Below are 15,948 nucleotides of genomic sequence, written 5' to 3'. Positions count from 1 at the left end.
GTATCCCGATTTAGGGACTTTATCTTTCCCCTACTTTGTTGCATCACTGGACTTCCTGTCAAAAAAAATATATTTTATAACAGTTTCTGTTAAATGATCCACTACAGGGGTCTCCTCTACAAATATGACGACATTGAGTTTATTAACTCATTGCAGTATCCAATCAGGATTTTACAGCACATACAGTACAGGACATTGGTGTGTACCAGTGTTTGATGCTGAAATTGACCAAAGTCTTTTGTAACCATATAGTTTTTTTAGGTATGTAAAAGGAACTAACTATCTCTGTAGTACTGTCTCAGATATGATAGGATATTTTTTGTTCAGTTTGGTGAAGAGGTGACAAAATCCTCCATTTATAAAACTAAAACCTTCTCTGAATCCTTCTGTCAGGCGCACACTCATTTCTTCTTCTTCTTCACTTTGTTTTTGTCTTTTCCTGTCCCGGCTGTCGTTATTGGGTTAGCCATCTCTCCAACGGAGGTGTGTTCTTTAGACCACTCCCTCTGCAGCTGTCTCAGGAGGTCAGAGGTCAGCAAACCATCCTTGACCAGACGAGACCCCAGCGAGATGTCCTTGCCCGTGCCTCCGCTCCCTGCAGGCTTGCGGCTCCGTCTGAGGGGGACAGCGTGCTTCTGCTGCTGGCCAGCCAAGGGGTCCGCAGCCTCGGTGGCTCTGATGAGGCGGGTGATGTTCCGGACGCCCAGCTGGATGATGTCGTCCAGTTCCTGCTGGATCACCCTCACATGGCCCGCGTCTGGGAACATGTCCATGAACCGGTAGCTGCACGCAACAACAGTAAATCATCACTAACATCTCCTTGCATTATAGACTATGTAAAACCACAAAAAAATTACAGCGTAAAACTTTTATGAGAGAACTGGCCTTTCCTTTTTATCTTCGATATCAAGAACAGAACTGACACCTCAGCTAGAGATTGAGGTATATAATACAGAAAAGGTCTACAACATACCTTAGCCAGAGGTAGAGATCTAGAACATCGTGCACAGCCTCCAGATGCACCAGGTCTTTGATGTTTTTGGGTGGGACCAGCGGCCAGTTGATTTGACGACACACCCACTCAAAGGTCAGAGGCTCATCTCGACTGAACTGTCTGGCGAACTGGAGACAAAGGACATCCTATCACAAAGACCTCACAACCCAGACCAAAAAACCTAGACAAACACACACCCTAGTCCTTATCATTGTAATAGCATATACAGACTATAATAACCGTTATCAATACTTAGAAAAGTAGAATCAAAGTCCCCATGACATGTCACAAATTGTGTCAATATAGTTACTGTGCAATTAACAGTCCTACCAAGCCCAAACTACCATAAACTGTTATCACTACAGTTGGTCAGACTGCAGTAAAAGCTAAAAAGCTGGTGCTGATGTCATAATCAGGACATTAATCATATTACACTACTTAAGCAGGTTTCTAGCCATGTCGCCAGTTAAAGGCTGTCTGTGGAACAGTCTGACACATTATGAGGTGGAGAGCACTTCCCCTGACTGCTTAACCTGCTACCTACCTGTGGTTCAGTCTACATACCAACATGTCTCTAGCCTGCCTGCTAATCAGCCTCTCTGTCAGTTTGTCTGACCAAAGCCCTACCTTGAGGAAAGAGGTGCAGACGAAGGGCTGTTTCTTGTTGATGGGTGCTGTGCAGAAGACATAGCGCGAGCGCAGGTTCAGAGGGATGTGCTGAATCATGTCGGCCAGGAACTTGAAGTCGTCAATGTTGCAGACGAAGTAGAGGCCGTCCACTTGAGAGAGACTCACAAAGATATCCTGAGGAGATCCAGACAGTTGATTTGAACTACATTTGAAGCCAGGAGAAAATGGTGAGAGTTCTTATGAGGCAGCTCAAGAACTGTGCGGATGTATACTCACTATGAGGTTGGAGAGAGTGGCTTCTGGTAGGTGGTAGGCAAACATCTCAATCTGCTCAGCTGTAGGATGGAGACCTGCTGTCTGTGACCGAAAATAATACAGTACGATGCCATAAGCCATAACACCACTAAGGACATTAATAGAACACACCACAAATATTAATATTCAAATAAGTACATTTGATACACTTTCCTGCATGTTAAGCAATAAATTATTTGAAACGTTAGCTTGTGGTTCCTCGCCATGAGGAAAGCTAAATCGAGGCCACTGCTAGAACCGAACAGAGAGGAAGATCCTGGAGCCGGTCCTGACCTTGATGGGCTCAACACTGTGACCGAGGAGATCCCTGAGGACAACAAGGTCGTCTCGATACATGGTGGTGACCTGTCCCTCTTTGAAGATTGAGCTGAAGCGGCCAGCTCTGCCGGCAATTTGCAGGGCCTGGGAGGTGGAGATGGTTTCCATCTGCTTCTCCCCCTTCTCGTTAACGTTGGGCTTCACCAGAGAGTTGAAGATGATGCGCTTGATACTCCTGACAGGGGGCACATGACACAGCATAAGGTAGGACACTGGAAATAGGGTTCACATCGTCATGACAGGGCACAGGATATGAGATGCTAAAGGAAATAGTGTAAACTCATAAAGATTTAGAGTCAGTTTACAAGACAAATGAAGGTGCAAAGAATTTCGGCTCCACTCACAGGTTCAGGCCCATGCCTATGGCGTCTGTGGCAACCAGAATCTTGCAGGGATCGTCGGGGTCATTGAACTTCTTCGCCTGAGAAAGCTTGGTGCCTTGAGAAACCGGAGAGAGAGACCACAGTTCTAGAGAGATACTAGGCTGACTGCCAACATGCTTGATTCTATACCATTCAGGGTGAGGGGTCTTACCAGGGGGCAGACTGCCGTAGATGACCGCACACTCTAGTCCACGGATCTCAATCTGGCGACTGATGGAATAGATGTCGTTTTTACTGAAGCACACGATGCAGTCTCCAGGGTGGAGGTTGTCCAGAGACTCCACAGCATGGTCCATAATGGAGAAAGGTGTCAGGCGCTGGTAGTTACGCACCTAGCATGACACATTAAAGCCCTGAATGAAAGCTGCTCTCCGGTCACTTTTAATACCTGTCAGATTTCAAGAAAGATTGAGGGTGTACCTACGCTATGACTACCCAGACTCACCTCTACCTCCTCTCCTGTAGTGTACATGAGCTCAGTGACAAAGTTAATGGCAGCAGGCTCGCCACACACATGGATCTCTTCTGCACACAGTCCTACACGCACAGAAAGAAAGCATTAGAAACTGCCACCAAGTCTGAGCAGGGCTATATTCAGCCACTCTACACTGTATATACACAGACACTGCTGGGTAGGAGAAGCTTCACAGACCGGACTTCCTAGTCACTGGAGCATTCTGACTGATGATTCTTAACTTGTCTGGGTAATTTCTTCTAGTCAGCAGTTCTGGTTTGACCAGTGTAGTTACTGTGAAGCTAATACGATTTACATTACATTTACATTTAGTCATTTAGCAGACGCTCTTATCCAGAGCGACTTACAGTAAGTACAGGGACATTCCCCCGAGGCAAGTAGGGTGAAGTGCCTTGCCCAAGGACACAACGTCAGTTGGCATGACCGGGAATCGAACTGGCAACCTTCGGATTACTAGTCCGACTCCCTCACCGCTCAGCCACCTGACTCCTGACGATTGCAGATTAGCACCTACCACCAGCATATACTCTGAGGTTATACAGTATAGCTGCTGTGGTTACTGACCTAGTAGTGCCCTGGTCCAGGCCCAGCCCCTTGACGAGTCTCTGATCATCTGGATCTCATCTATCACTGCAACCTCGTCTGCATGTCAAAACACACACACACAGTAATAGCCATGCAATGTATTATCTGGTACCAATATGCATAACTGTTTATTACTCATGTTGTTGTGATTAAAGCTGCTGAGGTAATTCAGTAGTACTGTAATGTCTACAGGTGTGTGGAGCTACATTCTATACATTTTAGGATAACAACTTACAAGGTGTGTTGACGCTGCACATCTCAATGGTACAGGCCACATGACAAGCTTGCCTCCCCTCTGGATCCACAAACGTCCTTTCCTCTCCCGTCACCAAGTCACAGGCCACTTCCTGACATCATGACACAAATATCACATTGTTACAGTTGCCTTTTATATTCTAATAACTACTACTAGACAGTTAGATAAGCGTTCCGAATTTGAGAAAACTTGCCCTGGCCTACTTTAGATAGAGAACAAAAATACGCACTGAGTTGTTGCTCTTCTCAAAGATTTCATGGGCCAGCAGCTTCAGCGGCCCACAGTAGACCCCGGACTTGGCTGCCAGGTACCTCTGGATGGCATGGTAGGTCTTCCCACTGTTTGTGGGCCCAGCATGAAATATGATCTTCCTTTGAATGGCCCTAGCCTCTGGGTACCTGTCAAGCATCAACACAAATCAAAGACCATCACACATCACAGCCTGTCAAGCAACCATAACTTGACTTCTTTACGGATGGTCGGCTTGTGGAGGCCTTCCAACAGGTAGATTAAACCTTCATGACATGTTGAGAATATGATTGTGCGGCAAACATACCAGTTGGCGGGAACACGCAGATCACTAATTTTGCGAAGATCGTCCATGCAGTCTAACATAGGAAATATCTGCTTGGCGTGTCTCATGAAGTAAGGATAGATGTCATCTATGTGCCCTGGGGAACAAAAACACCACACAGACATGGATACAAGGTCAGTGAACTGATAAAAGGGCGGCACCAGATCTGATCCGATTCTGAAGTAGTGTTCTTTCTCTTACCTGCTCCACAGCAGATGTCATTGAGAACGATGTGAAGATCAGCAGAGATGGCAGATATCTCCAACACGTGCTTCCTAAAGCTGATGAAGGCTTGGTGAAAGAGACGAGCTGGAGATGAACAGAAAGGCAGACAGATTTGAGGAAGGCTTCAACCAAAACAGGATGGCTGGATGGCAATCTTAGCCAATGATGAGTTTTCTTACCATCGAGACCATGGTCTGCTGCTAATTTTTGGATCTCTGGCCTCTTGTAGAATTTATTCAGCACTTTTAGAAGTTCACCTGTCCAGATAAATAATATCAACAACTGACAAAACCAGCAACTCTGTGGGTAACTCATCGGCCACATCCCTCATTTCCTACTGATTACTAGCTTGTTGTGTGCTGGCTAATAGGTTCATATTTACATATAGCTCAACAACGCTCTGATTAGTTATTTATAATTAGATCACAACTCTAATTACATACTTTTATCCAGAGGTTGCGTAAGCTCAGCTCCTACACTAGCATCCGCGGTGAGCTCGCTTTTGACGCTCAGGGGGACAAAAAGCGAGGTGTCCGGTGGTCGTGAAGAGCTGTTGGAAGAAACGTGTCTTCTTGGGGACAGATGACCCGTTGAAGGATGTTTTAATAACGCTATACAAGCAACTTGCCTAGCACGACTGTCAAGTACATTTCTGTTTTGCACAGATATTGCACGAATTCTTTGCGGCACCCGTGAGAAAATAAACACGCATCTGTTGACTGACATGATGGACAGTTCCGTTATTGTTTCTTCATTCGGTGAGAGCGCTTATTTTTGACTCATGTTGTAATATTGTTCATTACAGTCTGTTACAAACACTCTCAGAGGACGGTCAACATCCTTTCGCTCCTAGCTGCAACACAACGTGCAGGAGGACCCAGTTATTGATAGCAGTCTAAACGTTGCCTGTTATGTATTTGCACAAAATCTGAAATAAAAGCGAACTTGCTTTATTTAGTTAAACATTGTACGTTTTTTATTGGGATAATAAGTCAATGCTTTACCGTAAAATAACGTTACTTTTTATATGTACAAAGAAAATGTAATTGTATTGATTGGCATATCTATAGGCATATTTAACTAACTCTGGGGAAGGACCCCAAGGGTCAAAGTGCATCGTTGGCATCAAACAGGAAAGTATTTTGCACTGGTCACTCTTCTTTATACCGCTTTGGAACGATGTATCTTCACCTCGGCCTATAATGCTAGTATCTAGACAGGTTCTATACAATTTTGACAACCATGACTATGATTTTTTTTTTTACAAAAGCTCCATGGCTGTTCATTGCAACTGCAACCACATCTAACAGTAAATGATAACACCACTCCAATGCAGTAACAATTTGCATCGTTTATTGGTAATGGATAGATACTGAAGCAGGGTAGATACAAATTGTATTTGTTCACACCCATAAATCAATGATAGTACAGTATAAAGTTGGTGAACATGTAGTGGGGGTGGAAGCATTTGGCAAAAGGTTTCATAATTAACAGGCACTTAACTGAAAGCAAACAAACAACAATGCCTGTATAGTTCAGAAATAACTAAAGAGAATAACCATTGTGACAGGTTTGGGAATTGTCCTTGTAACATGAATTACATGGTGCAGCACAATCTTAGGGCATCGTGACTTACAGGTAGTGATAGTACATGACCTAACTATTTGATAATAATAAAATAAAAAAAATAAAAACTGTTCCACCATTTTATTCAAGATCATTCATAGTGCCTCTAGCCAATGCATAATGTAAAAGCAATTATTTATTATACAGTATATTTATCTTTGAAAATGAAAACAAACAAAACAAATACATTGTCACCTTGCTGCATGATAAGAAAATTGAAATGAGTGAAACTACAGCTTCAATACTAAATAACTTAAGATATATAAATCTTTTACATCTTTCAGTGGATTATAAATATGGCACCTCTGAAGCTCAAAGAATGCTTATTTTCTTACAGCTTGACAGAGACGGATCCTACAGCCAACAAAGGATGTACTTGACCTAATATCAACTCATCACATTCTGGTGAACCTGTTCACACACACTGGGACACATCCTTAAAATCTACTAGTGTATGACTATTCTCCCAGTGCTCGGCTGAAACAAGTGCATCATTTACAGGAAAAGTAGGGCCAAAAATGAGTGTTATAATATAAAATAAAATGCAATCTCTTGTCCAACGGCTGTGTAAGAGGAAGAGAGGAGTCCATCCATTCTGCTATAAGTGAGATAGCAGTGGCCATCAGAGGACCCGTAATCCATTCAGGTGTGGCAGGTAGCACACCGACACCTGTGGAACTGTGGAAGGTAGGGAAAACATACAGCGGGCCTTTTATCTATCCTGGCGTGTAGAGTTGTTCCCCCGTCTCTTCTGGCTTAGCGTTCAGCAGAATCAGCATGGTTCTCAGTGTCTGTGTTCCTGTCCGATGCCCCTGGGGATGCTTACATCTCAGGCTGCTCTGCGGGGACAGTGGGTCGGGGCTCAGGGGACTCGTAGCGTTGGTGGAAATTGCGTTTCTTCATTTTTTCAGGAGCCTTCCTCCACAAGACAACCTCCTGGAGAGACGGAGAGAGGTCAGATCATTAACAAGTTGACCTTGCATGTTGACATTTCTATACAGTGATTGATGTCGACTCGTGGTATATTTCTCTGTTACAGACTGTGGATTTTTGGCATGACCATATGAAAGTACCGCAATCAGAACATAGGGTTACATGACGTTTCTGTGTTGTGGTTATTCCGTGTACATGCTGGAGCTCTGTGTGTATACCTGCTGTTTGAAGTATCTCCTGTCCTCCTCATCAACCAGCACCAGGTTGAGGAAGTAGCGAACAGAAAACTTCTTGTTGACGTCTCTCATTGTGGCTGTAAGGTCATAACCAGCCAGGAAGAGTCGGATGGGAATTGACTCTCCTAAAGAAACACAAACATTAGTGTATTTGGGTAAATCGAGGACATCAACAGGCTATAAGACCACTCCTCTAGTCTTTCCTAGCCTCAACAGAACAAAAACGGAACCAAATGAGATGAAAGTTTGAGATGAAAATGAGATGCATGAAATGTCATTTTATATATTGGATATTCAAAGTATTCAAATGTGATCTTAATAGGGCCCCAGCTGCTATCTACTTGTGCCATTCTACCTTTTACCGGGGCTCCATCCATAATCTCATACTTGGCAACCGTCTCCGTTTCCGTGGTCGTGCTGGGCCCTGTGGGCGTGAAATATGATCAACCTTTTGTTAGTTATTGTTCTAAGCGGGTCCATTTATGAATTATTAACATATCCTCTATCATCTCTGATGATCTCACCTATTCCAGTGATCTCCTTCTTGATTAGCTGTAGCTCCATGTGCTGGATCTTGATCCTGACCAGGAGGAAGTAGATTTTTCCTACAATCACATCCTTCAAATGGTACCTGAGGACACAAACAGAAGCATTCACTTAATGACAGAGGCCCAGTCTAGATCCAACCAGTCATCTTTTTTCTGATGGGTTCTAAATAGAGCCCAAAAATTACATAATGCTTTTATGAATCCCATGCCTGTGATGGAATATGAAAACTTACTTTGACTTGTTGTATTCAAACTCTATGTGTAAGCAGTCCTCAATGCCAACCTCCATTTTGATGGAGTTGTTTACATCAGGGTAAGTAGCCAGCTGGTGGACAATCAGGTCATACTCCTTGATCAGGTCAGAGAGGCGTCTCACTATCGTCACCTTCAGGAAATATCTGGAGGAAAACACACACAGAAACCCACAGAAAGAATCATTAGGGTGGCTAAAGACATACAGGTAGAATCAAGAAGTGTGTGTTGGAGACAATGGTTGTAAGCCTACCTGAGTCTCACATTGGCTCCTACGTAGGATTCATAAGGCTTCTCCACCTGCATGAACTCAAAGTCGTAGCTCCTGTTCTGGGTCAATTCCCCAGGCAGTGCCAGCTCCTTCACCAAGTTCACAAACTCATGGGTGTTGCTTTTGTCACTGAACAGCTCTGCAACACAGTATTGCACAGTGTAAGGAAGTATTGATAGTAGAAGCAATAGCACCTTCTGGACACAGGCTACTAAAATAATCCTAACTTTATATGCCTGTGTCTCAAACAGACTTTTAAGATATGGAGATGTTGCCATTTCACTGTTCCTTCTTTTAATGAAAGAAAAGAACCAGTATTTCAAAAGTTTTGTTTCATATGAAATAAGGACACACAAAGAAAGATTGACTCTACCAATGCTGGATCAATGTCTAATAAACTAGAATTGGCTATGGTGGACTTCAGCAGTATTCACATGACTAGCACATGCTCTAAGCCTTTCAGCCTGTACAATACAGAGTACTGGGTTTAAGAACCAACAGTTCCACATACTTTATGTTTGGAGTTTAGAATTTAAAACAGCTGTAAGTTTAGAATTCAGAACAGCTGTAAGGCTCTTCATTGAACAAACCTATCTGTCCCACAAACTCAATGCGGATCCCCTGATGTTCAAGTCTTTTCCCAGTTTGCTTCACATTCAGATTGACCTGAAGAAACGACAGTCATTAGCAATTCGGACACAAACTAGACTAAAAGCAATAATAAAAGTGTAAACAGAATACTCCCTAACTTAGTCTTTTGGTTAAACTGATTGCCTGTTTTGTAAGGTGCATAACACCAAGGCTGTGATACAATTAACTCATATGTATTAAAACAATGATCGTATATGTTTGAAAACATTTATAGCACAATAATCGCTGGTTTGAAAGCACTTGAACTGTTCATGCAATGATAGTGGACCGTCTTCAGTTTCATCCCAATTGAAATTCCAAACAAGCTGAAACGGAGCTTACCTTCCCGGACACAGACTCTCCATCATAAAATAAATAGTTCTTTTCGATCTTCCCCTCCTCTGTTTTCAGTTCTGCTGTCTTTCTAGACTCAGCATCATTTAATAAGACATCAATTTCACATACAGGGCCAAACAAACCACCAAGGAAACTCTGAAAGACAGATGCACACGATTACATTCGCATATGCATGCCAAAAGTAACCTTCCTATACAATCCCGTCTACATATCAAGCCTTGCATATTACAGCTAGCTCTAGCTAGCTCTACATCTGTCAGGGACAATTGACCCTTCAGTTGTTGACTATCAATCAAAGCAAGCAGGGACACTTGAAACCGGATGGGTAGCCACTGTACACTGTCTTAAGGAAACAAGTCTACTACTGTACTTAACTAGCCCAGTAGTCGGCTAGCTGACTACAGTAGATATTCTACAGTATGCCGTCTGAATCAAGGAGGCCGAAAATAATTAGCTAGCTCTAAATCTATTGACGGCTTTCTAGCGATGTAAATGGTTGGTTCTGAGGCAATGTGTTATATTACTATCTGGCTTTAAAAACTTGATGTGGCAATGAACCAAATGATTAACTTGCAGCTGCTGTCCAATAAACCAAGGCCTCCGCAGCTAACGTACCGTTGCAGTTAGCTAGGCTAGCTAACTTGGCTAGCCTAGCTAGCATACGGTTAGCCAGCCTATTTTGCAGTAGGCTACTGGGATTAGCTAGCTAATACAGTTTTAGAGATTGCAGGATAGCTGTGTCTCTGTTTATGTTTCGTGCAAACAGACGTGGTTTTCTAGCAGACTCACCATTTCAGCTGTTTATTGACACAGTTACGACAATCTCCGTTTCACCAAGCCCTGTGTTGCTTTGATGAAAAATACTATTCCGAGTCTCTGGGTTGGGAATCCCTCAGTCAGAGTTCCAGCAATCATCAAACTGGATGGGGATTTCAAAATAAAAGCCACTGACCGACTTGATATGATAGAAAGGAAACGTTTATCACTGTTTATATTTTGGTAAATATATTTGGCATGTATTTTGGTATATTTAACATAGCCTACGTCTATTTTGTATGGAGAAGTATTCGAAGACGAAGAAGCAAATACTCCGGTGTTTTGCCAACTTTTATTTGGATATAAATTTACATTAATCGGTGCATTATTGTTGCCAACTTCATACTTCCATAATCCATGTCGTCATGTGACCCTAATGAGAAGTCTTGCCAAGACTCTTGGGCGGTCCATTCCCCATTCCTACTGTTAGCGATTCTCACCCGAAATTAGAGGAATTTAACAACTAAAATAAAGCGTTCGTTAATGTGTGTAGCCAAGGCCGATCCTATGGTTTTGGGGGCCCTAAACAAAAATGGTGTAGGGGGCCCTTTATAACAAATCGCAGGGCCCTAAACAAATGTTTAGATTGTTTATTGGGTCTGGCCGGCCCTGAGTGTAGCCTACGTGCTCATAAATGTATGGTTTAAAGGTGTTGACGTTTTTTGTTTGTTTGATTTGAATTATTCATCACACTTACTTACCTTTAACAGCCTACCTGCTAAAACGTACACAAAATCTTACTGATTCTCTATCTGTGAGTGGCGCACTCAGGCTGTTTGAAGGACAGGGCGCGACATCGGGCTCCACCAGTGTAACAATGTGAATTAGTATTTTATTATTGCTTTGTGTCATTGCAGGCAACAATTTACTGAGTCTTTTACTATCTAATACAGTTATCCTAACATAATGTAACCTAACCTAAAGGGTAGCCTACATGTATTGAATTTAGCAGACGTTGCATGTTATTCTTTCTTACATAACTATTCTTACAGCCCTTCAAAGTGGAAAAATTCATTGATTGAACAGTTGTTTGGTTCAAAATGTTTCTTTATTAAATCCTCCATACACTTTTGTTTTTCATCCCATTGATAGAAATAAGACAAGAAAAGAGTGATAACATGTCTAATTGTGACCACTACAGATATTTAGTAGTAGCTATGCAGTCATGCACCTAATAACATATGATAGGCTAGGTTTCAGGACAGAAATTAAGCCTGGTTACAGATTTTTTAAACTGAGATCTACATTGAAACTTTTAAATAACGTATTACTTATAGACTATAGGCTTTTTTGGGGGGGGGGCAAAGGTGCTACATCGATTACTGTAACTGTATCAATACAGCAAGCAAAAAAACAAACAAAAAATCCCTTCAAATCCGTTTATGTGCACAGAGTTTATGTATATAAAGGTCACTGGTTAAAAACCCTGATATTCTTATCTAATTTTGGAAAATGAGGTGCAAATTAAGCTTATCCTACAGAACAGCCGGGACAGGACAGTTTTATATACAGTAAATGTATCAAATCGGGCATTTACACTTGTTCATATAATGTTTAGATATGTTGCCAGATAAGGAATCACTTTTGAAAACAGTACGAGTCATATCAGAAGCATTGCTGTTCTCTGCAATAACTCTACAGGAGGAGGTCTTCTTTCATCTCCTGAACTGGAGGTATGACCTGATCTATCATGACCTTCTCAGGGAAGACGAAGCTGGAGTAGTCTACCTCCCCAGAGCCCTGGTCATTGAGGAAAGGTCCAGCGGCTGAGCCCTCCCCAGATTGCTCCTCTACAGGCTCCACCAGAACTGGGTCTACCTCATACTGGTATTCTTCCTCATCAGCATCCTCTTCTAACTCGTCCTCATACACGTCTTCCTGTTCCTCCTCCTTCGCCTCCTCTTCTTGTTCCTCCTGCACTGCCTCCTCCTCCTTCTGATCCTCCTCCTGCTGATCTTTCCATTCGAGGCTGGTTGCCTCCTGCTCGTCAAGCGCAGGGTTCTTATTCAGTCTGGAACAATAACAGAAGCACAGAGCTATTAGCCACTAGCCTCCACATCCTCCCAGCCCTTCCTGTGATTCTCCCTGTAGCAAAGAATTCAAGCAGCAGGCTACAAGGAGTAGGAACCCCCCTTCCTACATCCATCTTCTTTGACTCTGATTTGTCTGGAATCTTTTTATATGACTTAGCTTGATTTAGTCTTGATAAACAACATTCAACACAGCTAAAAAGAATGAGCTGACACTTAAATTCATGAATGTAACCGCTTGAAACAGTGAAGAGGAAGCTGTGATGATAACAAGTTTCCAGTGGCAAAACTTTCTAGAACATAGTGTTCCAGCATCTACTGTGTAGTAATACCGTAGTAGTGAAACTCCTGACTGATCATTATCCATAGTGAGACTGAGATGATCATCTGTAATCTAAACTCTGCATGACAAAAATAGGATAATAATGGTAGGAAGATCTCTAGGTGAAGTCACGTCATGGGACCATTTGGGTAATGGCCCGTATTGCATCATCATAGCACAGTCCCACAGACAAGACAGGCCAGAGACAAGTGCAGAAATGCAGGAGGATATTCAGGTTTTGTGTAAACATCCAGAGATGTTGATATAACAAAAGGAACCATTTGTAGGGGGTTAGCATCAATGTGGTTAACAAGTTCTGTCCACTTTTCAGTAACTTTTGTAACTGCAATCAATTGGACTTTGGCCTTTTACACCTCAATGGTAACACGTAAAAACACAACAGAATACTTAACTCTGCTTGATAAATTACAGTAACTGCTAATAATAATGTACTTTCATCCCTGGCTGCATACCTACACAGAGCAGGCCAAGAGGAACATAAGGCCTACAGTGTAATGCCCTGGAGGTTGTAAATATGCATGTACAGCGGGCACACACCATGTTCATTCATCACTGGTATAGGATCATATCCTATTGTCACTACTGACAATCCTGACTGGTATAAACAGTGGTACATACAATCAACAGTGATGCTACAGTAGCTAACTGTACTGTTACTCACAACAATGTGAATCAACAATATTCAAAAGCGAAATTTGTTAACAGAAGTTTATACATACAGGTCCTTGACAGCAGATGCTGGAAGTCTGTCTTTGAGTCCTGATAGATCCTGCAATGGTCCTCTCTGTTTGATGCAGTTGGCATTCTGACCATTGGGACGACACTCGACCCACATGTACCTGCCTCTGCCTGGGCCAGAGGCTGGGGCACCTGTACAGCATACAAAAGATGAGTAACCATTACATTACTGGAGGACCACATGCCAGTCTTTCACTCCGTAAAACCAAAAGTACATTATAAATATGCAAGTTGTCTTGAAATTAAGGATATTCTTTATTGGGCTGGGATTGGCTCATGTATTTTGTCTGTTTTTAACCTGTGTTAGGTCGTTAAAGTGAGTATGGTGATATCTGCCTGGTCATCACTATGGCCTGTATGATAAGGTTGTTAAGGACATGCCTGCTGGTGTTCATCACGCCTGGACAGTTCTGTCCTGCCCAGCACATGATAAATTTAAATGAACTATGGATATGGGTCAAATTTTATTTTAAAACACATAGGTCACCATAGGCTAACTTGATGTTTTGTCGACATTGAACACTGCAATGTCTTAAACCTCAAAGTCCTCTAAGAAAACAATTGCAACATTTTAACGTTGCAATGTTGCATTTCTGTTTTGTTATTTATTTTTCGGTTTCATTAGGCCTACTTCTAATGTCTTACTAGACATGTTTTGTCTTACAGTATTCTTAGCGACGGCAAACGAGAAAGATGCGTGCAGATATGAGTTTGTGATGTACTACTACTCTATGTTTTACTTATAGGCTGAAACATCAACGTTTAACATATTCTTCACAGTTTAGCCAATATATTGTCTCATGGGTTATCTCTGTTGTTCTGTCAATAACAAATCTGTAAAGCGGAAAGCGCATAAAAGTGGGCAGCATATTGACTCACCAAGTCCGTTATCCAAAACAACGTAAAGGACGATCAGTGATACGAACATCTTCATTTTCAGTAAGCCCGTCATTGTTTTCGATATACGAAAACAAAATAGTACGATATATTCAAAATATTGACTGCTCCTGTGGTGTGTGAATATTATATATCAACTTAATGGCGAAATACTTTAAAACCCTGCCCATTTATGCGTCATTGTTTCCTGAAATAAGACGTCTTCGGCAAGAAGTTTAACATCCGCACTGGAAACTTTACACTACCATATCTGGCATACCTCTTCTGTGCTATTCCCACTGAAGAGATACTATTGGAAAAACATTGTAACAAATATGGATGGTTGATAACCATCTTAAAGTCAGTAAACTCACGAAGTCTTTATTCTTTTTTGTTGTTGTATCTTTTGCTGACCCTATGACAGTGGTTTTATATACACATGTGGCGTATTAAACATAGCCTCCATAGTATTGTCTATCTGTCACATGAACTCTTCATTTGACCAGCATAGAACTTGAAATAGACCTGGAGAGGAATGTAGTGTTAGTTGGGACATCTAACATATAATGTAGCCTTGACTCAATCACATTTGAAATATTTAACCGTTATGTTGAAATGACAAATGGGCATAATGAAGGATGTTGTTGCCTTGCATACTGGTATTTTGAGGTGTGTGGTCAGGAACTTGAGCAGGCCTATACAAGCAGCTAAACCAGAACGCAAAACAACTTAACCAATGTTAAGGAAAACACTTCAAGCCTTCACCAAAGAAAAAATAAAAGTGAACTGTTAAAGTACATAGAAAGAGTGAAGTTTAGTGTAATCTGTAGAATAGATGCAAATTATACAGATCTAACAGATTGGACAACGTTACGTTATTGGAACATGCTGGGCCACCATGTAACCAACTATGCAAAATGTTATACAGCCATCTGACAAGAACTTGCCAAATATTTGGATGGAAGGTGGTGTACAGACTGGACAAATCTAGATGAGACTGTCAAATCTGCTGTACAGCTCCCACATCAAGAAAAATGGGGTAAGGCACCAATTCCAGTCTTCCCTAACTATAATCTCGGATTGGATGATGGGAAACAACCTAGAGTTAATTATTCTAGCTGGTAATATTTATTGTTTTGACAGAAGTTCAAACTGTTGTTGGTGCGTGGTGCATTTTCTTTTTACAGTAGCACAAGTTGAATGTTGTTTATTTCCAACTGATGCAGAATTGTCAAATGAAACAGGAAGTGGTCGTAATTGTCAGCTATCGTTTGTGCCAACAGGAAATGACACATTTCTACACTCTATCTACACCCCCCCACTCACACACACGGAAAACACACACACATGCACTTCTGAGTAACCACTAGAGTTACTTCAATTCAGATACATGTTTCTCTCCTGTTGTTTCTTTGGATAGAAGCTGAATTCACTCGACATTGAGATAATAAATAAAAGAAAATGTATACCTATCTAAAACTGTACTCTTGTTAAACCATGTGCCTGAGAAGACTTACTCATCTGCACTTTTTTTTAC

General features: G+C 41.8%; 3 protein-coding genes across 3 annotated transcripts; all 3 read right to left on the bottom strand.

Moving 5' to 3' along the window:
- Positions 1-10: 10 nt before the first annotated feature.
- Positions 11-5,587, bottom strand: supv3l1 (SUV3-like helicase). Its single transcript, XM_067236412.1, has 15 exons — positions 5,199-5,587; positions 4,935-5,012; positions 4,732-4,839; positions 4,513-4,627; positions 4,186-4,354; positions 3,936-4,047; positions 3,680-3,757; positions 3,086-3,177; positions 2,792-2,972; positions 2,602-2,695; positions 2,213-2,432; positions 1,901-1,981; positions 1,622-1,798; positions 974-1,122; positions 11-783 (listed from the first exon to the last, which is right to left on the bottom strand). Exons 1-15 carry the CDS (start codon positions 5,479-5,481, stop codon positions 402-404), a joined length of 2,319 nt encoding a protein of 772 aa, XP_067092513.1. The 5' UTR covers positions 5,482-5,587; the 3' UTR covers positions 11-401.
- An 860-nt stretch (positions 5,588-6,447) lies between these two features.
- On the bottom strand, positions 6,448-10,510 carry vps26a (VPS26, retromer complex component A). Its single transcript, XM_067236136.1, has 9 exons — positions 10,398-10,510; positions 9,594-9,743; positions 9,212-9,287; positions 8,604-8,760; positions 8,332-8,496; positions 8,075-8,181; positions 7,906-7,974; positions 7,533-7,675; positions 6,448-7,317 (listed from the first exon to the last, which is right to left on the bottom strand). The coding sequence occupies exons 1-9, from the start codon at positions 10,398-10,400 to the stop codon at positions 7,204-7,206; spliced, it is 984 nt and encodes a 327-aa protein (XP_067092237.1). The 5' UTR covers positions 10,401-10,510; the 3' UTR covers positions 6,448-7,203.
- A 1,209-nt stretch (positions 10,511-11,719) lies between these two features.
- Positions 11,720-14,594, bottom strand: srgn (serglycin). Its single transcript, XM_067237102.1, has 3 exons — positions 14,415-14,594; positions 13,517-13,667; positions 11,720-12,435 (listed from the first exon to the last, which is right to left on the bottom strand). Exons 1-3 carry the CDS (start codon positions 14,485-14,487, stop codon positions 12,060-12,062), a joined length of 600 nt encoding a protein of 199 aa, XP_067093203.1. The 5' UTR covers positions 14,488-14,594; the 3' UTR covers positions 11,720-12,059.
- Positions 14,595-15,948: the final 1,354 nt, after the last annotated feature.

The sequence above is a fragment of the Osmerus mordax genome, chromosome 5, assembly GCF_038355195.1.
Source record: "Osmerus mordax isolate fOsmMor3 chromosome 5, fOsmMor3.pri, whole genome shotgun sequence".
Taxonomy (NCBI): domain Eukaryota; kingdom Metazoa; phylum Chordata; class Actinopteri; order Osmeriformes; family Osmeridae; genus Osmerus; species Osmerus mordax.
This window is presented reverse-complemented; position numbering and strand designations above follow the sequence as displayed.

Excerpts from the sequence above, each read along its gene's own strand:
- supv3l1 (XM_067236412.1), bottom strand. The coding sequence starts at position 5,481 with ATGTCAGTCAACAGATGCGTGTTTATTTTCTCACGGGTGCCGCAAAGA. Across the intron at positions 3,178-3,679 it reads CTGGACCAGGGCACTACTAG|GACTGTGTGCAGAAGAGATC; the intron begins GTCAGTAACCAC and ends CTGTGCGTGTAG. Across the intron at positions 1,799-1,900 it reads CCACTCTCTCCAACCTCATA|GATATCTTTGTGAGTCTCTC; the intron begins GTGAGTATACAT and ends GGATCTCCTCAG.
- vps26a (XM_067236136.1), bottom strand. Across the intron at positions 8,497-8,603 it reads GGAGCCAATGTGAGACTCAG|ATATTTCCTGAAGGTGACGA; the intron begins GTAGGCTTACAA and ends GTTTTCCTCCAG. Across the intron at positions 7,318-7,532 it reads GGAGATACTTCAAACAGCAG|GAGGTTGTCTTGTGGAGGAA; the intron begins GTATACACACAG and ends CCGTCTCTCCAG.
- srgn (XM_067237102.1), bottom strand. The coding sequence starts at position 14,487 with ATGACGGGCTTACTGAAAATGAAGATGTTCGTATCACTGATCGTCCTT. Across the intron at positions 13,668-14,414 it reads TGTTTTGGATAACGGACTTG|GTGCCCCAGCCTCTGGCCCA; the intron begins GTGAGTCAATAT and ends TATGCTGTACAG. Across the intron at positions 12,436-13,516 it reads GCATCTGCTGTCAAGGACCT|ACTGAATAAGAACCCTGCGC; the intron begins GTATGTATAAAC and ends TTATTGTTCCAG.